The sequence below is a fragment of the Peromyscus californicus genome, unplaced genomic scaffold (assembly GCF_007827085.1).
Source record: "Peromyscus californicus insignis strain IS unplaced genomic scaffold, ASM782708v3 Scaffold_7__1_contigs__length_154581171, whole genome shotgun sequence".
NCBI lineage: Eukaryota > Metazoa > Chordata > Mammalia > Rodentia > Cricetidae > Peromyscus > Peromyscus californicus.
Genome location: NW_026294595.1, coordinates 4,673,706 through 4,699,885, shown reverse-complemented (window position 1 = coordinate 4,699,885; position 26,180 = coordinate 4,673,706). Strand labels below are relative to the sequence as shown.

Here is a 26,180-nt window from a genome sequence, read left to right as displayed (position 1 = left end):
GCTGGGTCTGTGTGTGACCTACCTGTCTGTCCTGGCTAGATACCCCACACAAGTCCCAGCCAGGAGAAGGCAGGCAGGGCTAGCAGTATGTTCTGCCCATGAGTCCATTGTCTTCTCAGTCTCAAACCTGATGCTCTCTGTGGAACAAGAGCAGTTCTAAAAGATGTATTGCAGTAGACATTTTAGAAAGCCCATAAAAAACGCTGAATATAAAGAAATGAGGCAGAAAACCCAGACTGTTTGGAAGTCAAGCTGAGAACTGTGGTAGCAGATCTCCATTTCTGTTTACTAAATAGGAGCCCAACTTAATAGCCACGCCTAGCTGGGTGCTGAGACCACTTGCTCCTGACTTTACCTTCAGAATGCTGTGTGCATGTGCCACTCAGAAGCCCATCCTGTGGGGCTGCGCACCCAAGTAAGACCCAAGCTTTGCATTTGTCGGGAGGTGAAGAGGTGGAGTGTGGACCTGACAGAAAGAAACTGACTAAGATGGGGCTAAGCGTGGTCCACAAGGCAGAGCCACCTCCTCCTTTTAATGTGCACGCTTTTACAGAAATGGAGCCCCAGAGTGAGATAGCACACCCCTTCCTTCACTGTTGTTTTCATTTTCCTCCCATGAACCTTGCTACCCTGGCTTCAGCTTGGAGGCTGTAAAGGAAGATGGAGAGCCGAGTTACCTCAGAATGATCACTATCGTTAACATTCACGGGTGGTTCACTTATCATTCCTGACTGCACAGACATGGCAGCCTCGCGGAAGCGTCCGCAGGTGTAGCATGGTGATACATATTACATTGTGCCACAATGGATTTATGTATTCTGTAACAAAAGAAAAGTGTAATGAAAAAATACAGAAGGTAATCCTTTATTTCTCCGCCACACAATTTATCAGTAAGGCCTGTGGACGGGCAGTGCCAGGGATTTCCTCCGTTTGCTTTAACCTTGGCACCTAGGTATGTTTCGGCACAATGACAGAAAAATACAGACGGGCTTTTCCTCTGCTTCAAACCTTTTAAAAGGACACTTTGAATTTATGAAAGTTAGTCCAGATATGAAAGTGCCTGTTAAGCTTTTATTCTGCCCTTTGCCTTGGAATGATGCTGTCAGCTGGCCGCAGAACAAGAGCCAGTGCAGCAATTTACAAACAGGCAAAATCTACCATTGTTGAGGTAGCTCCCAGGTGGATGAGAGTCTGTGAGGCCTGGGCCAGTACTAGTTTGCAAATCCCCAAGAACTTGTGTTTCCTTTTGGCCCTACTCATCCATCGCCCAACATATTGCCACAGATGGAGGACATACTGACTTCTGAGGAGAAAGCCGGGGAAGGCAGATCTGAGTGTGGTTGATTGGCATTTGTTCCAAATACACACTGGCCTAGTGCCAGAGCAAACACCCGCAAGTTTTTAAATGCACAAGGCTCTTTACATATCAGTCCTCTTGCCAAAATATCACTTACAGCATCTCTCCCAAAATAGTTTTTTTTTTTTTTTAAAGAGCTATTTCTTATTTTGCTTTGATCAGTAAAATAAACTTTTAAAGATTGTTCTGGGATGGGGTCCAGTTTCTGAGGTAAAGAATGGGGCGCAGGCATGATTCAGTAACAGAGTATTCAGTAAAATTAGCTCGACAGTTCTCAGGCCTGCTGTTCCATAGCGAGAACCTCACCAAGTTAAAATGGATGCTTCTGCTGGCCAGAGCAGCAGCAGCAGCAGCTTTGTGCTTCTTAACAAATGCAGCATTGAGGATTAGAGAGCATGCTGTATGGAGACAAGCACTGTGGAGAGGTCTCTGTTTTAGGGAAACACATTGGGTCCTTGGTTTTGAGATCAGCCCATAGCCCCTGTAGAGAACTAGCCACCTGGATGGGTCTAACCTGGGCTTCAGGCCTTTTCCCAGCCTGATCTATCATTGGGAGGCTTTCCCAGGGCTTGGCTTTTCTTTCAGATTTCTTGTCAGTATTAAGCTCTGCCATGGTTTTTAGCCATGTTCCCCTTTGAGATTCTTATGGGGAAATGAGAATGTGACCAAACTCCTTGTAGCAATTCTCATGTTCTGTAGTTGGAAACTTGGGTCCCATTTTTTTGCACGAGCTGCTTGGAATTAGCCTGTTTTGTTCCAGTGCCCAAGTGTAGGGGTAGGATTTGTGATACTTGCCACTGCAGTTAACAGCTTCTGTGAAGTTACATCTCACAAAGGCAATGGGCTACTGGTTTTGTTGTTGTTGTTGTTGTTTATTTAGTATCCTTGTTGTTTTGTATCTTTGCAGTTTTTTTTCCCTTTTTCAATCTAGATGAACCTCCAACCTCATTTGACTAGAAGCTTGCAAGTAGTGTTAGAGTTTTGTCTTTTCACTTATTTTTGCTTAAACTAATATTTAGTTTGATTTTTCTAGGACTAAATAAATAAACCATTTATAGTAACATATACACAGATTGTATATTAAAAGCTGTATAGGCCAGGCATGGTAATACACACAGTTAATCCCAGCATTCAGGAGGCAGAGGCAGGTGGAGCTCTGTTGGTTTGAGGCCAACCTGGTCTATATAGTGAGACCCTGTCACAAAACAAACCAAAATAACAACAAAAGGTGGATGGACAGACTGATGTTCTACTACAGTTAAGAACCTTTTCTTTTTCTTGGGGACACCTAGGGGCTTATTGTGATGATAATATCTGCCTGTACTGACATCTGCAGACATGAGTCAGGTTCAGTCTCCAACACAGAGATGTGCCTGCTTCTACCTCCCGAGTCCTAGGATTAAAGGTGTGTGCCACCAACATCTGGCAAATTTCTCCGAAACACTCACTACCATTTTCCGTGCTGTTGCTGTGAAGCTTTCCCAGGTGTGGTGGAGAGACTGTAGCAATAACTCTCACTTGTCTTTTCCTACAGAAATGCTGCTCATGGATTCTCCCTTATCCAGGTGGACAACACAAAGGTCACCATGAAGGAGATCCTGCTAAAGGCAGTGAAGCGAAGAAAAGGATCCCAGAAAATTTCAGGTGGGTTAGTTAAATTATACCATGGCAATAGAAGCTTAACCCTTAGTGAAAAGGCTCTGTGGGGAGGGGTTGGAGGGGATGTGGTCTGGCTACATAACTTTGAATATCCTTTCTAGAAGGCTGATTAGCAAGCCTACAGTTTGGGGGGGGGGGAGGCGGAGAATGACCTTTTAAAGCTTCCTTTGGGCCTCAGAAGGAACTGGGTCAGTGGCATATGTGAGAAGAACATGTTCAAATCAGTTATGGGCAGTCCATTAATAATTTGTGGTAAATTAAGACAGAGCTATTTGTGTTTGCCATTAGTTAATGTAAACCTGTCTTAAAATCCAAACCAAGGAGTTAGAGACATAGCTTAGTGGCAGAGTGCTTGCCTAGCATGTGCATGGTACAGAATCAAAACAAAACATTAAGCTTGAATCACTGCTTCTAATTTTCATATTTTCACACAATTTTACATGAGAGTATTTTCAGTTACTAGGATTCAGGATATGAGGGGAAGAAGACATTCTCTTCATTTTTACTAAATGAGGGCAATCTTACTAAGATGGTTTTAAAAAGAAAAATTGTTTGATGCACCCATGCACCTGTTAAATCTCTAACTCCTCATTAACTAACTCTTGTGTAGAAAATAGGCTTGTGCTATTAGATACATGTAAAGGATATAGAACACAAATATTACTAATATTAAGAAACAGTTCCAGCACCCCACCCCTCAAAAAAGGTAACAGCCTAGACAGAAAGCCACCGAAGAGGACTCTTAAAAATTGTGATTAGAGCCGGGCGGTGGTGGCGCACGCCTTTAATCCCAGCACTCGGGAGGCAGAGCCAGGCAGATCTCTGTGAGTTCGAGGCCAGCCTGGGCTACCAAGTGAGTCCCAGGAAAGGCGCAAAGCTACACAGAGAAACCCTGTCTCAAAAAACCAAAAAAAAAAAAAAAAAAAAAAAAAAAAAAAAAAAAAAAATTGTGATTAGGATGCTGAAGTGTAGCTCTTCACAATTAATGGCTTCTGGCTGGTGCTGAGGTTGGGAGTGGTGGAGAAGGACACAGTATTCTTAAGGGGCTGGCCACCAGGAGTTGGACCATGCTCCAGTGAGTATATGGGCAGCACGTATTGGACTTGGGGTTTTTTCCCCATCTTTTTTTTTTGGGGGGGGGTCACATCGGTCGGGGAGAGGACTGGGAAGTGAGTGTGCTCAGGGTTCATGATGTGAAATTCCCAAATAATCAATAAAAATATTATGAAAAAAAAGAAAGTTATTTTCAAAAATAATTCAAAGATATATCTATAACAGACTGCTATACTAAAGTCAGCACATATATTGGCAAGTCAAGTATTCTTAGCTTTGTAAGTGAAGAGACTTCTTAAACACCTTTGAGCTCACCTTTTGGAAAGGAAAAGGGCATTGCACAGCTTGAAGAAAATAGTTGTGTTCTCTTTTTAAGGGGAGGCATATAATCTGTTCCAGATTTAATTAGCTATCTTCAGATGAAAGCTGAAGTTTTAATAAAAGTTAGAAGAGATAACACAGTGAAGGACACGGATGAGCTGTCTCAAGGCCATATTCCAGGGGAACGATAAGAGCTGTAAAAAATGGCAGAGGAGAGCAATTGAATGGAGCAATGAAAATCTGATTCTCATAAAAAAAAGAGAGAGAGAGAGAGAGAGATGCTGGTAGGGGCGGTTGTAGATGAGACCTGCTAGCGTCTGCAAGCAATTTGGATGCTTGCCAGGAGTCATTGTTCACCCTCGGCTGTGGCGGCTCCGTCCAGATGTGCCAACTGCACGTTTCGGCTTTTGCCAGCTGACTGCGCCGTTTGATAACCAGCTCTCTGGATGCCCATCACTGGCCGCAGAGATAGAATTAAATGATGATGATCTTCCCACAAGTTGGGAGAGGAAACAATGCATATAAATCTTGATTTCATCTCAGCGTGAGAAGTCTTTATCCATCATCACTCATAATGAACAAGTCGTTAGCTGGGATGAATGGTGTTCTGCTTTTTCCAAACACCTCTTTTGTTCATTTTTTGGGTGACTTTTATCTATTGCATGGGGGTCAAACCTCTTTGCATTTAGGGGATGATTAAAGAGGCACAGCCTCTCCATCCCAGGGGAGAGTAGATGTTTTGGGGATTCCAGGTGCCAATCTAATAGCTTTTAAATAGCTTTAGATACTCAAGGGTATTTAATGAGCACTCACTCTGTAGAATCAGGGGTCTTTACTCTCTACATTTTTTACGTAATAGTGAGTTTTGTAACACAATTCTTTATATTCTGAGAATGCATTGGTTTGAGTTGTCTAGGAAGGGGGTGGAACTTCTCAATAGAATTGTGCTGTTAGTGGTTGTTTTTTTTCTTTTAAGACTGTGGACCCCCAATAAACTTAGAGAGTACAGCTGAGCCAGTGGCCTTCCTCCTGTCTCCAGTCTTACACTTGTATATCTGTGTCTGTCCCCAGCATCCATGCTTACTGCATACGCACACAGGCATGCACACACACCGTGCTTCCTTGTGCTCACCTTTATGTACACACCCTGCCATTTTCATCAGTCTTTGCCATGCCCTTGGCAAAGCCTTGGGTTTGTTATCCACAACACAGTGGTCTGTGTCCTTTATTCCTGTCCACACTACTGAAGCCAATTGAGACCTACACATTTACATAAATTCCTACCCATTTTCTTAAGTCAAGAAGCATTTTAAAGTACACCTTTTTGATTGCTTTAAGAGTCTGTTCTCACAAGTAGAAGGGTCACACCAGTTTGGCAAAGATTTATTTAGGGTTAGCACCAAAGAGGTGGTGTTCATGCTGTGGTTACAGTTGTGTTACAGTCACTCTGTGCTGGGGAGTGAGCTGCTTTCCAAGGGTGACTAAGGAAGAGAAGAAAACCCGCTTTAGCAGAGGGAAGTGCATCAAGGACATTTGAGGATGCTCCAAGACTGGGCAGAGCTGTGTGATTAGCTCTCTCCTCAAACTGCCTTTGCATGGGGTTACACTCCTCTCTTTACCACTGTCACATAGCTCAGGTTAGGAGAAAGGGGTGACACTTGAAATTGAGCAACATGTGAAAGACGGTGTGAAGCCTGAGGAGGCCCATCAGACGGTGTGAAGCCTGAGGAGGCCCATCAGAAAGCCAGATTGGAGGGATGTTTGACTTCTTCCACACATAACTAGCTCCTCTCAGCTTTCTAGCCTAACCATGTGGCTTCATTTAATAATAGCAGCAAGTGGGGTATTAGAATGATCCCATTATTAAATCAAGTTGTGGACTTAATGACAGTCCCATACCTAATACTCTCTGGTACTTACGTAGTTTCATTTTTTAAAGAAAAAACGTAGTAGGTATTGAGAAAAAAACAAAACAAACCCCACAAAATCAGTTTATATATAGCGCTTTGTTAGTGGAAACCTTTGGGACTTTAAAATAATTTTTGCTTTTTAGGATAGACTATCATAACAAGTCATAACTATTGATAAACACTACAGGGGGTTTCCAGTTAATATGCATGTACTTAACTATAGTAATCTTCTCACAGGAGTTCCAGTCAGATCTCTGGTAAGGCACATTTTTAAAGCCTATTTTTAAATGTCTCTTTGAACATTTTTCATTTTATCACTGACCTACTTGACATTTGGAATTTCTTTGCAGCAGCAGAAGTGTGCTGTTAAAAAAAATAGTAAGTAGATAATTCAGTTCTAGAAGAATTAATAAAACTTGTTTACTGATTTTAATGGTTGAGTGGGAGAGTCTTTGACACAGAGAAGCCAGATCACTGTCAGATCCCTGGATTTAGCCAGTAAACTCCACTGACCTATGATGTAATGGGTGAAGGCCATCGGTGGTCAGTTTCTCCCTTTGTCAGGGTCCCCCTTGTGACTGGGGCCTTGAGCTTCCTGGTACTTAGTCTATTGTTGCTGTTGCCTTAGTACTATTGTCCACCAGCCGTCACCAGTCTCCTGAAGCTTGTTGGTGTGACAGAGATGCTGCTGAGTAATGGAAGCATGTCAGTTTCAGCTTCACACCAACACAGTAAGACAGGTGCCTCCCAGTCTACGAGAGGGAGACTTCCAAGTAGGATCTGCCCAGCAGAATAGAGGTCTGGGTGGTGCTGATTCTTGATGCATTCTCATTTTGAAGTGGAGCCACTTTTCTGTTATCTGCTGAAAGGGAACAGAAAGCATGCTAACTTTTCCTTAACAACCTGTTCTTGCCTTTTGAAGTGTAGACATACTTTACTGGCTTGAATTTCTTTTTTTTTTTTTTTAAGTTTTTACAGTATTAATTGCCTTTTGATGTTCATTAATGCTTGTCTCAGAAACTTTCACTTAGAGAAGTGTTAGCTTTGCCAAGGATCTCCTTCGACCTCTTTGTTGAGAGTCACAGAGGCAGAATTACCTGCTCCACCACTGCTTCCCAGGCAGTGTTCCCTGAAGTGCACTGGGAGGGGACAGTGGTGGTGGAGGTGAAAAGCAGCCACAGTGCAGGGGATTCTGTGTGATAGACAGATGGTACTCCATTGGGTTCTTCGGATTCTTCGGTTCTCCATTAAAATTCATGTACAACCTGAATGTTGACCCAGAGTGCACTGGTAGCTGTGCTATGTATGTGTCTGTTCATCACACTCCTCTCTTCGTTAGACATGGCCTGAGTACAAGGAGACAGTGGCACGACAAGATGCTTACCAAGGCTAACCTTCTACTGTAGAGGGGAAGGAGACATAAGAGGTAGAGAATAAAAAGAACACAGGCAGAGGAGCTCACTGCATCGTACAGGAAGGGTGCTCAGGGCATTTCTCTTCCCTAAGAAATGGACATTTGAACAGAACTCCACTTGTACACTGTGGATACTTGAGTTGGAAGGGCACTGCAAGCAGAGGAGTTGCTTACCATATTTCACTGTAAAAACATTCCAGTTTACTGTGCTATTTAACTGACTTAACTGAAGTTGTAGTAAAATTGACCCTGAAGAGACCTACAACAGGTGCTCACACGGTCCATAGGACCATCATCCTCCTAGTCACAGAGCCACACCCCAGTCATCAGTCTTGGATTTTCCCATGCCAGCTCCCCATGCCATGACCACTAGCAAGACAGGTGAGCTTTACTTCTAGAGCATAGCTTGAATCTGTCCAAGTCACTGTGGCTTTTCATCTGAAACACTGGCACAGGCACCTAGTTGGCTTTCCTGCCACTGTTCTTAGTCCTTCCAACATGTGGTCTACACAGCCACCAGAGGGACCTTGTAAAATTTGAAGCTGATCATAGCTGCTCCAAACCCTTGGAGGACAACCACCTGCATTCAGAGTAAACCCAAACTTATAGACATTGTCAAATACACCGGGGCCCAAAAGAGAGAAAGGACCTCACAGGGACTGAGAGTCCAAAGAAAGGAAAGACTGGGAATTAGTGGGGAAGAAAGTGCAGCGTGCATGGCACTCTGGTGGACACAGGTCAGGCAGTGTCCTCAACAGGGCGAGGGCAGCATCCGAGCCTGTCTGTAGCCACAGGAGGCCTCACTTTTATTCCAGACAGGCCGAGAAAGTTGAATGTAAATAAATGTGCTGTTTACTGGGTAGACATCTGAGGGGCCTTTGTGTCAGGAAGGAGTTGGTCTTTGCAGAAACAGGATCTGTTGGGGACAGGGAGCTAAGAGCTGTTGGCACCGTGTGCCTTTGTGCTCCTAACAGATACCCTCACTTAAGCTGATAAGCACAGAGGAAGGTGGTGGTGTGCATGCATGCAGATACCTTCAGAAACAAAGAGAGGAGAAACATGGCATGCGGACATTCGGAGCTGTGCTGACCGTGGACACTCGGAAGCTTCCAGGCCTCATGGCTTTCCTCTGCTCTGGGAGAAGCTAGTTATCCAGATTTCCACAGCTAGTGAATGGTAAACCTAAATTAGAGCCCAGGCTTCTTTGACCTCAAAGCCCATACTCTTTTTATTTGTGCCATGTTGCTTATTAGAACCCTAATGGGAGAACAAATTTAAAATTCTGTAAACAGAAATGTTCGTTGATTGTGAGATCTAAATGCACTAGAGAAGAGCAGCATTTAGAGGAACCCTGTGGTGAATCTCAACATAAAGCCAGGAATTCTTTTTGTAATTGCACAGTTTGTCTGTATTGGTGTCAGTTCTAATGTTTTATGTCTGGCTTTCTTAAAGCAACATACACCTGGCCTGAACTGCCCTATTAAAAAGGAAAACCCAGGGTCTAGGGGTGTGGCTCAGTGGTAGAATACTTGCCAGGAATAGATGAGGCCCTGCATACCATCCCCAGTACCACAAGAGGCGGAGCACATATGTGTAATGGAGTCAAGTTTTTAAGCTCATGAGCCTGAGATACTCCGTGATGAACTTGTAACACTCATGTAAGTGTCTTCTGGCATTAATTAGGGTTGAGCAGAGCCCTACTTCACATGGAACTGGAGACTGGAGACCCTTTCTTTTGTGGAAGGAAATAAAGCTTCTAAGCGAGGGACCAACATGGAGGCTCCTTGTGCTGGAGCAGATATTCCTAAGAGGAAAGGGCACATAGGAAGGACATCTAAATGGTGGTGTTTGGTTTTGCAAAAGGCAGTCATTTCTGCAGACAGCTGCTCCTACTTATGAAAAAGTAAGTAATGCTGGCGCCACTCAGGCATGGGAGCTGAGTAAGAAGTAAAGATCCAACACTCGGAGGGGCCCTGTGGGAAGAGGCGAGAGTAAATTAGGATTGCTAGGTGTTTAAATGTGTAACTGAGAAGTGCCCCAGGCAGGAAGCTCCTAGTTACATATTCCTCCTCGACACCTCTCCCTGCCTCTTTATCTTGTTGTTTCTTCTCACCTGAGCCTCCCTCTGTCTGGAGTGCTCGGAGGCTCCTGATGGATCTTCTCTAGTATAGCACAGAGCACGTTAAAGATGGCATTGCAGTCAACTATTTTATCCAGAAAGCCTGGAAATTTAGAGAATTTATGTCAAGCAAAAATCTTTTGGAACCACTTTAGAGACCCAATTATTTTAGAAGGGTGTTATGAGCTCTCACAACTGCCACATCAGAGCGACTTGAAATACATCATTCGCCAAAACTGCATTTGACCAGCACTTACTCTTCCTGCTAGTCGCTAATCTTTCAGAAGTTCCTTTTCCATTACAAAATCTATTCATTCACTTCATCCAGGCCAGTCACAGCACGGATTAGATTAATGAAAAGGCAAAAGGGAAGGAAGAGAGAGGACACACACAGCTCTGAGACAAGGGCTACTTCCCTGGGTCCACTGGGGATTTAGCTTTAGCTCTCAGGAACTATTACTGCACTGAATGTGCATATTGATGGTGAGCTGCTGCCTGATTTCAGAAATGCTGAGAAGATCCAAGTGTCTGTTTAGAATGAAAGAACTATGGCACTATTTCACTATTTGTGAAATGCCAACCTCCCCTCTCAGCCTCACTCACCTCAGCTCTGACATGAAGAGGGTGAGTAAAGACTCTTCCACACACTGGATGCACTTCAGCCCTGTGGGGCTCTGAGATGCCACTCACTTGGTTTACAGAGGTCATTAAATGCTTCCTCGGAGCCAGCACCACACTGGAAAATCATAGAAAAAGAGACACTAAACTGTGGTAAAACTCTTAGCGGGAAGCATCGCAAGTAAGGAACTGTAATGCTAAAAACTACTGGGTGGGGCAGGGGCCCCAAGCAGAAAGGCTCTGTAGTGATTTCTTCGGCATACGGCATCTTCAGATGCCATGTGGCTAAATGAGAACATCTCAAGCAGAAAAGATGCAGTCAGAGACACAGACACCTCGCAGGAAGGAGGCTATAGAACCTAGGCAGTGGTAGACTCAGATGAAGGAAGTGAGGTCATTTATTAGGACTGATGATGTAGCAGGTGAGTGTAAGCACTAGGGGTCTTCTGACACCCAAGAAGCCTGTGATCAGCTGGGGAGGCAGGCAGATAAACAGGCAGCTATAACATCATGAGTATGTGAGGGGAAGGCCTTGGTCCAGTCTTAGGGCATTGGTGAAGATTGAGCATGCTTTCTGGCAGAGGCTGTAGCCTCCAGGACATGAGGAGGTATGGGACTGATTAGTCAGACTGATGTGTGTTCTTCATACTCTTGTGCAGCTTAGTAGCAGTCTGAGGGTAAGGTGCTCACTTGGGGCTAGGTCATGTTTGTAAAGCATGTTAAATTTGATGGCACGAGGGGTTCATTGAAAGACAGTCCAACCAGGGTTCCTCTTTAAACCCTGTGTATTGTGCCGGGTAAATTGGAGACCACAGAGCTTGAGGAAGTAGTAGAGCGGATGATTGCACTCTGGAAGGAAGCAGGGGTGGAAAGCACTGTGTTCAGAGGGAGGGAGGACACCAATCTGAACCCATCTCCTTTCTGGAGCTCCGGAGTGGTGTAAAGCTGTATCCGGCCCCTGGAGCTGATCTCAGAAGATGGAGCTGTAAGATGGCCTAGTCAGTTAAATACTTGGAAAGCATTTGGAGGCGTGTCCAGCAAAATGTGTGTCACTTATTGGAATTTCCTTTTGGATTTTTACTCAGTTCACATACAGATACGTACACAGGCTGTTTCATGGGCACACATGCTCCCTGGGTTTTTGTTTGTTTATTTTACTTTGAAAACACTTCACTTTAAATTTATCTGGTGTGTGTGTGTGTGTGTGTGTGTGTGTGTGTGTGTGTGTGTGTATGCACGTGTGCATGCTACAGTGCACATGTGGAGGTCAGAGGACAGCTTTTTGGAAGTCAGTTCTCCTTCTACCTTCAGGAGGGTCCAGGCATTGAACCTAGGCTTGACAGGAAGCACCTTTACCCACTAAGCCATCTTGCTAGCCCTTGTTTTTTAACTAATTATTTAGGTATCCCATTATGTAGCTCTACCTAAGCCTGGAACTCACTCTGTAGACCAGGCTGGCCTGGGACTCATGAGATCCACCTGTCTCTGCCTGCTGGGATTAAAGGCATATGTCATAATGCCTGGCCCTTTTTGCTTTTTAAGTCACTTCCTTCTGTTAAGCCAGCTCATGGTACATGAGAGGTGTATATGTGATATCAAACATGTCTAATCTTATGTCTGCTCTTTCATTCACACACATCAAGCATTATTCTGTTTGAGAATGACCACGCAGTTTTCTTTTTCTAGTGAAGTGTGTTTATCCTAACAATTAAGTTATTTAGATTATTTCTGGCTTTTCAGTATACAAAACATGCAGTGACCAGACAGTGGGGGCGCACACCTTTAATCCCAGCACTCGGGAGGCAGAGCCTCTATGAGTTCAAGGCCAGCCTGGGCTACAGAGCGAGATCCAGCACAGGCACCAAAACTACACAGAGAAACCCTATCTCGAAAACCAAACAAACAAAAAAACACATGCAGTGAACAATCTTCTATGACTAGTGCATATTTTGCTAGACTTTAACTATGGGATTGCTTGTCAGTGGCTTGCTTACTGAAAATACTGAGGGCTGGAGAGGTGGCTTAATGAGTAAAGTGCCTGCCACACACTCATGAGAACCTAAGTTCAGATCTCCAGCACCCACATGAAAGTTGGACATGGTTGCATACCTCTGTAACTCGAGCACTACAAGATGGAGACAGATCCCTGGAGCTCACCTGACTGGCTTCAATGAGACCACCTCAAAAGATGAGGAGAGTGATGAGGAAGACACCTGATGCTGACCACTGTGGTGCCTCCACTCCCCACCCCGCTCCCCGTCTCTCTGTCTGTCTGTCTGTCTGTCTGTCTCTCTCTCACACATACACACACATCCTCACACACACTCACTCTCTCATACACACATACATTCTCTCTCTCTCTTACACACACACACACTCACTCTGCCACACACACACTCAAACTGACCCACTCTCATATATACACATTCAAACTCTTTCTCTCTTATACATACATTCTCTCTCTCTCTCTCTCTCTCTCTCTCTCTCTCTCTCTCTCTCACACACACACACACACACACACACACACACACACACACACACACACACATACACAGGAAGAGAGACAGAGAGATTGTCTTTCAAGCAGCTCTTGTATGGTCCTGTCACTCTGAAGTATGTAGATTAAGTACTTGCTCCCATCCCTTATCAACACTACCTTTTATCAATCTTTCATCTTTTCCAAACTGATAGATAGCAAGCAGTTAGTATCTTATTTTACTTTGTATATCTGAGTCTTCAGTATAGTTGAGTATTTTCAAATATGCTTCTTAGCCATTTGTCTAAGAGATGTTACCACTTAAGATGGACAGTCAATTCTTTAAGAAAAGGAATCGATAGAGGTCTGACTTTAATAAATTGTAAAATGTATCCTGTACTTCAAAGTATGGTTTTCCCACCTGCCTTCCATCCCTCTGGCTAGGCAGGTGGGAAAGAGCGTGTGTACACACAGTGGTGTACAGAGGGCACACGTCCAGGCCAGGCAGCTTGGCTTGTTTCCTGCTGGCCTTTTGATCCATTCACAAAGCTTCAATGTTCAGAGGATCTGTCTGGTAATTTACCAGAATTCAGTTCAGCTCATTTGAGACCTTATATTATTTACTTCCTTTATCATCAGAACTACCATAAAACACAGATTTTCAACAAAATGTTTATTAAACACTTCCTTTCAGTCTGGTGTATGTATTAGCACTTGGAAAGTGCATCATACACTGAAACTTAGAAATGTAGACAAAGTTGTCACCTCTGAGCAGGTTTCTTTTGGGTAGGCATGTCTGAGGACACGGCTGGCAGCATTATAAACAGCACCGGCACCAAGGGCAACTGTAGGGGGCTAATGGGGACCCTGCATCATTCTTTGCCATGTGCCTGGTGAGAAAACTCCTAGAAGTTTCTGGGAATGGTAGCAAGTGGGGAGAGGCTGCAACCAACAATCAGTGTCACAAAGTGGGGATGACTAATTTGCTGAGGAGGCCGTTGAGACGGATGTTTAATTAGCTGAAGTCAGAGTGGATAAATTGGGAGAGGACTGCCTATGCAGAGAGGTGCCTTTTCCCACATCTCTCATTTAACATTGCTTTCTCATTACCATTTTGTTTTTCAAAGCAGCATCTTTAAATTAGGGAGAAAGAAGTGAGTAGAGAGAAAGTACCAAAATGACTCTTTGTCCACTGAAAACATAGAGTAGTCCCAGCATTTTTATGTTTAACCCTTACAATAGACCTTGTGACCTGGACTTTATCCTCTTTGGTTTTTATGGTTGCAAAAACCATGATGGGGGGAATATGTGTTTACACCTGTGCATGTGTATGTATGTAGCACACGAGCTTGCACTATTTGTGAGCATTGATAGTGGGTACCATAGGTGAAATTAGATTCTTAAGCTCTGTGATTTTTCTCAACGACACAATTTCCTCACTTAAAATGAAAGACTGATGAAAGCTTTCTGGGCTAAAGGCAATAGATTGCATGTGGACAGAGAATCCAGTGAGGCTAGGAGTGAGGCTGCACAGGCACAGGATAGCCAACAGCATTTGTAAAGTTTGTACCTATCACTGTGTGCAAATTTTGTCCAAAAGTAAAAGGGGAATTGTAAACATGGAATTCTAGGTAATTATTTCACTGCAGAGTGTCCTAAATATACTAGAATCTGTCCCTTGCTTCAAAATGCATTTCAAAAGATTGGTATGTGAATAGATACTTGCTAGAGCAAATGTAGCCAAGTATTAGTTACAGAATGTAGTAGAGTAGGTACACAGATTTTTCTGTGTACAGGTCTCAGCTTTTCAGGGCTCTATAAAGTCAATGAAAAAATGGAGGCGGGGAGCTGAAAAGATGACCCAGGGAGCAAAAGCACTGACCCTACAACACAGGGGGCTGAGTTCAAATCTCAACCACCCATGTGAAAATCTGGGTGTGGCTGCATGTGCTTATAGCCCTGGGAGGCAGAGAGAGCAGGTCACAAGAGCTTGCTGCTTTACCAGCCTAGACAGAACAGTGAGTTTCTGAGTTAGTGAGAGACACTTTGAAGCCAGTAAGGTAGAGAGCAGCAGAGGAAGACACCCAGTGGTGTGGGATATTTTATTTTTCTGTACATAATATGTTAAATAATATCTGAGGTCATAGTTTCTTCCATTGGCCTGCGGTTTTAAGTTTACATATAAAGTTACTGTATACTAATTATTACCACTTATGTCAGCACTTTTCAAGTTCCTAAAATAACTTTTTATTGGTTGTTATTTTCATTTTATATATGAGATGATTAAAGTTCAGAGAGGCTACAGAACTTGCCGTGGTCACACAGTGGTAATGAAGAACTTGGGGACACATACATTCATGTGTCCCCAAGTTGTCCTGCTTACTACTACATAGTGTTTCCTCCTGCTGGGTTAGTTCCAGGACCCACAGCTCAGTGCACGCCTCTCCCCTAGAAAGACCAATCCTGCATTCTGGAATAGCAGCATGATTCTGTAGGAGAAGCCTAGCCTTTAGTACTAAATCATCCTAAATCCTCAGTAGCACATAAGCCACTTGAAATAAGACAAGTCATCAGCCCCTTCCAGCCTCAGTTGTACTCTCTGAAAAGAAGGTCGTAGGCTTGCTCAGTGCTTATAAAGTCCTTAATCCATAGACGACTCAGTCAGTAGAAGTCACCTGTACCGTCTCTGTCACCATCCTGTCGGATGCACCCTGACACCTGGGTTTCTCGGGGGGCTTTGCTTTACTTCCTTCCCACTCATGTGAAAGGGGGACCTCTACCTGTAACGTCTGTTTTCCAGTATGTTGAGTCTATGGAAAACTTAACGTATTGCAGAAGGAGCTCTTGTATTGTGCTTGAACTTGAGGCTGCTGGAATCACCTTTCCTTGGAACAGCTGGCTTTCCCTAACAAGGGCACCACTGTAGAGGAGGATTGGTAATCCCAAGGCACCTTTGTCATACAGCTATGTCATCAGTTTCCTTTTCCAGAGAGTCTAGCAGGGGAACTTGTTTACATGTGGCCTTTGTACACTTCTGTTGTGACTTAGCACCTTCCAGAGTGCTGCTGCTCCTCATGTGCTGATGCAGAGAGGACATGCAGAGAGGCTCAGAGAGGGTGGGTCTTCCCCAGCACAAGCAGAAGACCCAGTCTTCAAGCATGCCAGCCTTCTGTTGATCCTGTTGGCAGCTGGAAGAATACTTCCTCTGCCAAGATTAAGTTTAGCTATTTTGCATAAAATCACTCCTTTACAGAGTTAGCCTGCCCCAGCAGACTTCTCCAAGACCAGCCAAGCATCCTCAGTCCTGACCACAGCTCACAGAGGCCTGACACCAGAGCCATTTAGAAGGCAGCTTTCAGCAGCTACACTGTAACAGTACACTGTGACAGCATAGAGTTCTTCCTTTTCTGTCAGTTCAGATAGAAGAGCTTTCTGCTGTGTATCTGTAATCCTTGTGGGCACATTGTGAGAAGAAGAAGCTCAGAGCCCAACACTTGAGAGGCAAGAGGATCAGGAATTCAGGGCCAACCTGGGCTCTCTGAGACACTCAGAACCCAAAGAAGAGGAGGAGGATGAGGGCATTACTTTTTCTGTTTTATTGTGATAATGTCTAGAGACAAAGATAGTTTAAAATAGGCCAGCAGCATCAGACTAGCAGAGAGAGGCAGGTATCCGTCCCTACCTCTTTGACTCCCCAGATCACAGGGTGCAGTCAGTGAAGTGTATGGATGCCGCTGTGTCATCAAACCAGTTTTCCACAGAGGAAGCCAGTGAGGTATTAATAAAGTTCAAGCGCTGTAGGAGATGCGAGGTGGCCTTGGTGCTCTTCAGTATTCCCAGAGACTGTCACCACTAAGTCACAGAAATGCCAGAGCATAGCAAAACTTAAGTTTGCTAAGTTTCTCCCCATACTGTGTTTAATAGTGGAACAACGGGACTTAAGATGAAGCACAGTCTAAGTTAAACAAACAAACTGCAGGGTTACACAGATTTCTCAAGCAGTGGGTGTCAGAAGCATCCTTAGCACTCAGTGAGTATTCTGGCAGCCTCTGCCTGCCAGGCAGTGCATGGAGAAGTCAGCGCCTGTCCTCAGCTCACACTCTGATGGGGAGATGGGAGTAAAGGTAAAGCAACATGATGCAGGGACAGCAGGGTTTGCTTGTGGCTTCATGCATCTGTCTGTGTCCCCGGGTTTCTGAGTTCCTCTGCTGAAGGAAACTTGTCTCCAGGGTGAGACATGCCCTTAGTCTTCCTCCTTGCTCCCATGAGCCTCCTGTCTTGTCCCCCAGCACTGGGCAGGGCAGCAGTGAGTGACTCCACCTGGATCAGCAGTGGGCCTTACCGCAGCCTTGCAGCTGCTGAACGTGCACTCAGCACCTTGGCCTTGCAGCAGAGGATCTGGGACTGACACCAGTACTGTGCTATTCTTACCAAATGGAGGTGACTACCTTGCCAAAGACAAGTGTGATCCACTCCTTTTCCTTTGGGAGAGGGATGTTGAACTTAGTTACGTAAATTAATTGTGTAAAATGAAAGCTTCTTGTGGACAATAATGGTTTCCTTTTGGTTTGTCAGAACCATTCATGGCCCAGAGGTGGTAGCTGATACATTTTGTAAAATCAACTAAAAAGCTGGCTGGTAACCTACAGCCTCTTCACTGGCTGCTGGCCCAGGCCCCCATCTTACTTAGGAGCAATTCATTGCCTTTTCCTCGTGAGAGACTAAGCTTTCTCAGAGTTGAACCATTAAATGGACACTTGAATATCTTTTAATCAAAAGGCTGTACACATCACTTAATGTTGCCACCAGGCTCCCATGTATGTATGTATGTATGTATGTATGTATGTATGTATGTATGTATGTATATATGTATGTATGGAGAGAGAGAGAGAGAGAGAGAGAGAGAGAGAGAGAGAGAGTCTCTCAGACATCACCAGGAGCCAGAGGAGCATGTAACAGCCAGACATTTGGTACAGTAGAGGGAAGTGCTGTGCACACCATGTCCAGAGGAAATGCACAGCAGACTCACTTTCCAAAGGTGTGAGAGGGGCATAGGGACACACCCTGTGCACTCCCCTTCTATGGTGGACATTGATAGACAGTGTCTGATCTAGATGATCACTTTTTAAAATCACCTGGTAAGAATACTAATAGAAAATCTGAAGGTGAATACCAGAAGAAACGTCCTGAACACTTCAATTAACTTCCTGTGAGGTGGGCCTTGGGAGGGTGGGGGGTCACTGCGGTTCATCCTAGGACTTGGGTTTTGTTTACTTCCAAATTGTACATGATCTATGATGAAAGTAAAAATAGATTTTTTTTTCTAAAGAAAACAGCTTCCGCCGGGCGGTGGTGGCGCACGCCTTTAATCCCAGCACTCGGGAGGCAGAGCCAGGCGGATCTCTGTGAGTTCGAGGCCAGCCTGGGCTACCAAGTGAGTTCCAGGAAAGGCGCAAAGCTACACAGAGAAACCCTGTCTCGAAAAACCAAAAAAAAAAAAAAGAAAACAGCTTCCTTTCAAATTCTGCAGTTTAGAAAGATTCCTCCTTTCCCCCCTTGTATGGACTTTTTCTATTTGGAAACTTCCTTTCCCCTAAAAGCTACCATCCATTTTATTGGTTAGATGTCAGGTTTTTCTGAGAACATCATTAAATAGTTGCTTCCCATCGTAAACAGTTCCAGATTCCATGAGAGAAAATGTTATGGGAGCATAGCTATCACGTTGTGACTTGGCCAACATTGCATCTCTTGTGACCTGGATTTTCCGTGGGTTAAAGCACAAGCTATTAGCAGAATACTCGTTCCGATTCTAAGAATGACTAATACCTCTAATAGAAAGGAAAACAGCTGCTTTTCCATAACATTAGAGTCCCAAACAGCTGTCACATGTACATTTTGACATCCTTTTTGCCCGTTAAAACTAGGACAAAAATGAGTTTACTGGATCTACTGATCTGGCTCATCACACCATGTAACTTTTATGGAGAGGTAGAGAAGAGGTCGTAGAAATCCTGTTGAGAAAGAATGTAGCTATCCCACGATGCTTGAACACACTTAGAATGAAAATCCTGTGGTGAGAACCTCCTGTACCAAGAGCTACTGCCCTTACTGTGGAGCCTGAGTACTGTCTTCTCTTCAGCTTTGATTGTGTATCAAGGATGACTGCTGTGGAAGAAGAGGCTCTCTTTGGGAAAACTCACACTGCCCACTGGGTGACCTGAGTCCGGCCTTCCTACTCGGAGCACTTTAGCCTCTTCGGTAAACAAGGTCCCAGCTACAGGCTATGATTTTTCCAGACAGGGTTCTCTGTGTAGTTTTGGTGCCTGTCCTGGAACTCTCTCTGTAGACCAGGCTGGCCTCGAACTCACAGAGATCCGCTTGGATTAAAGGCGTGTGCCACCGCTGCCCAGTTTGCTGGCTTGTTCTTAACTGCAGAAGTGATGCCTGGATTCTGGGAGGGCCTGCCTGGCTCTACTCTTGACCTTACTTCTGCTTGCTCCTTGGTATCCTATCCTGCATGGCCCTTCATCTCTCTTGTGTGTGAGGGAACGTAGTTGACAGTGTCTTCATGGCACTGCTGTGAGAATATGAGGTTCATACAGCACTCCCCTTCCCCACATGTCCTCACCGCGCTGGTGGACACTGTCATCCCATGCTCTCCTTTCAGTAACTGAGGCCCAGTCCCATTCACATTCTGTGCAATAGCATGGGTTTGGGGCCTGTTTGGGTTTGGTGTGTATGTTTGATGCCTGTGACTACTTTGGGACCTGGGAGGCTATAACTGCTAAGGGATCTCAGCTTGAATTAAGTCCCTAGGAGGTACAGCCTAGAATATGGGCCTCTGTGTGCCCAGCTGCTCACTTGAGCTTGTCCAGAGCTGTGAGGCCCTTGTCAGAGCAGCAGTGAGAACACAGGAGTGCACGTGTTGGCCAGACCTGGCATTCCTCTGGAGCACTCTGATAAGCAGAAGGGTTAAAAGCCGGAGAAACTTTCATCATAAATTGTCTTTCCAGCAGGACTTTCCAGGGAACATCTGACATGAGCTGAGAAGAGATACTGATTGGCCTGGGAGTCAGCTGAAGGAGACAGGGACTGCAGTGGAAGCTGCTGGATTTACTGTTATTAGCAAGGCAAATGGAAAGTCAGCAGGGCAGCCAGCTCCTAGATAATAGATGAAACCAGAAAGGAAAATGGCTGGCAGCCATGATCCCTCGACTGCCATTTTTCCATCACTCTAGCCTTTTGTTTTGTTTGTCACACAGGGAAAAACATAGCTAAACTTCTTAGTTATGTCACAATTAGCTTAAAATAAATCAGGATATATAATTACTCTTTTCACCTGTTTGATAGCTTGAATGTTAGGCACAGGAAAGTGTGCCAAACTGCTCTTAATTTATCACTGCCTGCCAGGCTGAGCACTTTACCTGTGTTCGCACCTCATTTCATCATTGCACTAACCGTGAGTTAGACACGTCATCCTCAGCTTAGAGACAGGAGCTGGGATTTGCCCCTGAGCGTTAAGGGTTGCCCATACAGCTGTTGGGAAGAGCTGGACAGGGTCTTAGCCATTCAGACCTACTTAGGATGTCCATGTCCTGACTTGAAACAAGTTCTACTTGGTTACATGACTGTTGGAAGAGAGATGGGACAGGCAGAAAGGAACCCTGCTGCCAGATGGGGCTGATGTTTAAAAGGTCTGTGGGAGAGGGTGACATAACCTGGCACCAGAACCAAGAAAGCAGGTGTAGTTTAGCATCTCGGGACGGCTGCACGAGTACCACATGCTAAAACGGGTTGGACCACAGAGGCAACCAGTAAGCAAAAGACTCCCCTTCAGGATCACCACCTAAAAACTGCCTCCTAAAATGCTGCTCATGGGCCCACACACTGTAGTAACTTTTCTCATGAAATCCATATAGTGAGCTTTTTATTCTCTACAGTAGGACTGATAAAAGCTAGGAATGAATAGTTTCAAGTGGTGCAGTCAAACTTAGCCAGCAAGATGCTCAAAGTATAAAACGGACTGGAAAACTGAGACACCGCCATCTGTCCAGTTAGTTCATCAGACATTGACCAAGTTGCATCATTTCAAAGATGCAAAAAAGTCATTTGTCCGGCTGTTGAGAATTATGGCAAGTGGAATTCCACACATTATTTACATTGTTTTCTTGATCCGGTCATTCCCTCTCTTTTCCTTCATTCTTAACTAGCAAGTGCAGTTTAGTTCCATAAATGTAGTTTCTGCACAAGGAGATCCAGGCATGCTGGTACCCTCAGAAGATAGAGCAGGATTTCAGAGAAGCACACCAGGAGCATGCTGAGAACCCAGCAGGGGACCTGGCCTGAGGGCAAGGTCCATTATCTGAGTGACAGAAGAAGGCCAAGTCAGGGTGTTAAAAATGAAGCCTTGCTTTTGGCCCCCTGGATTTTAGAGATCCTGCTTGGAGCAGCACCTCTGGTGACAGGAATGTGCTACAACCTGCCTGTTGTGGGAAAGGATGGAGGACAGTCTGGGAACTTGGGAAGCTCGAGAGAGAATAGCAAGTACAGATTCAGTGATGGAACCAAGGGCAGTCCATCAACACAGGACTGACAATGTGGGGGACAGATGCCGTGGGTGGAGAAGCAGTGAGAGACACAGACAAGGAACCAGGAAGTGTCCCCTAAAGGAGAGGAGACCAGTTCGCTAATTCCTAGAGAACACAGGACCAGAAAGGAGAATGGATGGAATGCCTGGAGAGCAGCCCCGGAAGAAACCTTCAGAGTTTGCCTCGAGAGAGCACCCTCTGAAGTGGGTGAAGAGTGGATGACCAGAGGCTGGGAGGCACTAACAAGACCATTTCATTACATGCTGGGTGGTGGGCCTACAAGGGAACCCTGGCAAGTGGGTGGAGCCAGTAGAGCTTAGGCACTAAGAACTAGCAACAGGAGGAAAACTAAGTACCCTGTGTACCCTGCAGCCCCCTAGGGACCAGAGGGAGCTTTACCTTCCCTCTTCAGTGCTGGTTTGGGGCATAGCAACTGTGGAGAGCAGCTGAGTGGATTCACACAAACATCCATTGTCACCATCAGACCATCCCAGCGCAAGGTAAAAGGGTGAGTTTGAGAGGTGAGGACCCCAATGTTTAGACTCTCGTTGTCCTATAAAATAAGAAGCTAAAAGCTCTTGGAGTTTTCTGTTTCTGCAAAGATACAAGCCAGTCACTGCCAGTGGTGCTTCCCAGGATATCTAATAGGAGCACCAGCAGGTCTGTGGCCAACAGCCATTGTCTGTACCGTTTGCAGAACACTGCCTCTGACACCTGCTATTACCACCATTTTCCAGAGCGAGAGACTGAACTGCTAAGAGAATGTGAGTGCAATATCTTAACCAGTCTCTGGCCTCAGTGGATTTGAAGGGAGCCTTCAGATTTCCATGGATCATAAGACTTGGCTCTATGCTGGCTCCTCACTGACTCTGGTTGGAATCCCGCTGTCACACCTCTCAGAGAGGCTGCAGAGAGACATCGTCTCCTTTTTGTTTCTTTTCTTTTTGTTGTTAGGTGCTTGTGACTACACTCACCAGTTTTACTGGGTGTCAGCGCTGTGTTACAGAAAATGGGTTTGAACTGCTGTGGTTTTGAGTACTGGACTGGATGTCAGAAACCTTTGCTGTCACGGGGAATTCTGTCACTCTAGATTTACTATCTATTCCCTACAGCTGAATTCCTCAGCAGTGTGATTTAGCATCCTGGCTCCCCATCAGCCAGTTTTGGCATTTATTTGAATGCATTACCCCACTGGTTTCTATAAACTATTTTACAATTGTTTAAAATAAATGACTGTTTATTTCCATAAAACCATCTGTATTTCTTTACAGAGCAACAGATAACTGTATGTAAAATTTAGTAATGTCACCACAACTCAAGTTAAGAGAAACATATTGGGTTGAAAAGTTAGATGCGTAGGGACAGTGTTAAAGGTTTCCGTCGTCTAACAAGTGGTGTCGGAGTAATCTCAGACCTCCTGTCTTACCTATCTGTGACAAGATGTAGGTGGTGAGCTCTCCTCGCCCTTCTCACACGCTGCCTGTAATGCTGGTGAGAGTATAAAACGGACTGGAAAACTGAGACACCACCATCTGTCCAGTTAGTTCATCAGACATTGACCAAGTTGAATCATTTCAAAGATGCAAAAAAGTCATTTGTCGGGCTGTTGAGAATTATGGCAAGTGGAATTCCACACATTATTTACATTGTTTTCTTGATCCGGTCATTCCCTCTCTTTTCCGTCATTGGAAAAGGCTCCTGCTCAGTGGCCTCTAGCTTCTAGGTTTTGAACTTTCTCATTGTCCAACCCCTGGTTCTGAGCCACACTGGCTCCTTGCATCCCCAGGAAACCAGTCAGAGTTGGGGCCCTGTCAGGAGCCCCCAGCATTGGGAGTCAGATGGAGATAAAGCCCCAGTCTGGAGGAAGAGGTGGTTGGGAGGGCTAACCAGGTGAGCAGCATGTTCTGAACACACCTGTGTGTTGAGACTATCCTGGGAATGCAGATGCTGATAGTGCTTTCTACCCAACTGTAAACACCTAGCACAAGAGAGCCTTTATTTGGACTGCCCCAGGGAGTCCAGAGGCAGAGTGTGACTAAAGACAATGCTTAGAGAGAGGAAGTGTGAGAAAACTAGCAGGACCAGGGTGCAGAGACCCAAGGGGCTGGAGTCTCTTTCTGGATTACCACATCAGTCTAAGGGAGGAGGAGGAGGAGGAGGAGGAGGAGGAGGAGGAGGAGGAGGAGGAGGAGGAGGAAGCCGTGACAGGCCTCAGAGGTTCCAGCTGCTGCTGGAGAGCTGAAGACAGAACAGCAAATCAGGCATCTGGATGGAGTGCGAGCTGTGTGTCAGACACCTTAGTTCTTGAAACAACCCTGAGAGACAGGTGCTGTTTGTTGTTCCTCTGATGACAGGAAACTGAGGAATAGAGAAGTTAGATAACTTACCTAGGGTTACACAGGTAATAAGTGGTGGAGCTGCAAATTCAGACCCAAGCAAGGTGCTGTTTAGATATTCTCCATGCTGTCTCAGATGCCCTGGTGTCAGCAACTCCAGAGCCACTCCCTAGACAGCATGTCATGCGTAGCAAGCTCAGGGCAATTGTGGGGACGGACTAATGACAGACACACTGCCTCTTACGTACAAACTAGAATGTAAGAAGGAAGCCTGATAGGGCCTGCAGAACAGTGTGGGATCACCATTTGTTCTCTGTGTAGAACCCATGAGGAGAACAGGGCAGGCACAGTTGCCATGCCCATGCAGTGACCGAAGGCAAGCCTGGACTGTTGTCCTGCGGATGACAGCTGCCTGGCCTTCGCGGCGCCAGCCCTCCTTCGCAGCCTCCTGCACCCCTGAGTAGCCTCTGCACCCATTAGTTGTGTGGGCCCTTCTCCCCGACAGCCGGTTTCTCTAGCAACCACTGAGCCTGGATGATTTGGAGGAAGCTCCAGTGCCTACTAGCCCGCTGGCCCAGGTTGGAAGGGCCTAAGATTGCTGAATGTCACTTTATAAATTGGATTTTAAGTGACATATAATACTCATATATGTCGACTGTCAAAACCCTGATATCACAATCTGTAAAGCGAAGAACAAAAGAACTATCTCATTTTGCACCCCAGAGAAACTGTAGTCAGTAGAGCTCATATCCTTATACATTCTAAATACATGTGTTTGTGGAATACATGCTGTCTTACATTCCACAAGTGTACACACAGATGTGCACAAGTGTATGTGTTATTGGGGTTTGACTTTACTAACATGTAGCATACTCTACACATACTGTATGCCTTACTGCTTTTTATTTATTTACATTACTTAGGATTAAACTCGGCCTACACATACTAGTTATCACTCTACCATAAGGTATACACACACCCCTGTTCCAACTTTTCTCTTTATTTTTTTGTTTTGTTTTTGTTTTTCGAAGACAAGGTTTTTCTGTGTAACAGCCCTGGTTGTCCTGTAACTTGCTCTGTAGACCAGGCTGGCCTCTGACTCACAGAGCTCCGCCTGCCTCTGCCTCCCAAGTGCTGGGATTAAAGGTGTGCACTACTACCACCACCACCCCGACCTCTTTTTCTTTTTTTTTTTAAGGACAGGTTATGTAGCCCAGGCTGACCTCAAACTCACGATCCTCCTGCCTCAGCTCCCCACATGCTGGGATCATAGACATGCACCACCCCATCTGGGTTTGTTTGTTTTTAACTTGCTCATGTATTAAAGGACCGTTCCCATGTCTTAACTACCTTAATTTCTTTTTATAATAGCTATATAACATCCCAGTTTACAGATATACTATAATTTACTTAAAGGCTTCTTACTGTGACATTTAAGCCCTATAGGGTTTTCAGTATTAAAATGATGCTGTGGTAAATGTCTTTAAACATAGGTCCTTGTATTAGTTGGACTAATATTTCCTAATACAGGCCCACAGTCGTGGACATGAGTTGTTGGATCTGAAGTACCACCCTATTGAAGCCACCCTAGTGAACAAAGATCATTCAACACCTCCAAAGCCCTGGGAATACAAGGCTGAGGTTTTAAAAGCCCCACCCCACTTCAGGGAGGACCCTATAGCAGGGGGAGGTCACAGACAGAAGTGCTCCTGCTCAGCTTTGTGGGTGCTTTAGGAAGCAGGGTCCCAGGAAGGTGGTGTGGAGGAGCTCTGAGCTCAGAAAGTTCAGCAGAGGCTGCTGAGATGGGGGATGCAGCCAAGGTGTGCTCTCTGCCAGCCCAGCCCTGTGCCTGGTGTTCGAGAAGAAATTTGTTCTGAAGAATTATGAGGCTCCCACATTTTCTCCTACACAAAGGAGGAGATCCTGGCTGCACGCCCTTTCCTTTCCTCGCCTTGGCACTCTCTGATTGATGATTGGAAATGATGGCAATACATAAACTATTTTTCTTTTTATTTTATGACCTGGTAATAGCAGTAACATATTTCCAGTAAATGTTTTCTATCGCAATAAAAAAGTTGTAACAAGACTAGAAATGGGTATAGTTAAACCCTAAAGAAATCACACTTTCAGAGCTGTGGATTGAGGTAGTAACTCTGTAAATCATTTAACGTAGGGAAAGAGCTCCCCTTTTAAAAAAAAAAAAAAGGCAAGGCAGGACCAGCAGCTGTTGTGGTTAAGTGCCTGCAGCCGGCCTGCTGGGATTTTGAGTTTTGACCCTTAGGACAGCTGCCCACTTTGACTTCCCCGATGCCCAGCCCTACCCAGTGGC

At 45.1% G+C, this 26,180-nt stretch overlaps 1 protein-coding gene across 6 annotated transcripts in view; it reads left to right on the top strand.

Moving 5' to 3' along the window:
* The window catches only part of Mapkap1 (MAPK associated protein 1), a 216,499-nt gene that overhangs the window by 121,488 nt on the left and 68,831 nt on the right, over positions 1-26,180 (top strand). For all 6 annotated transcript variants that reach the window (XM_052726308.1, XM_052726309.1, XM_052726310.1 and 3 more), the window contains one exon: positions 2,892-3,001. In XM_052726308.1, coding sequence (XP_052582268.1) covers positions 2,892-3,001 — 110 coding nt within the window. The remainder of the gene's footprint in view (positions 1-2,891; positions 3,002-26,180) is intronic.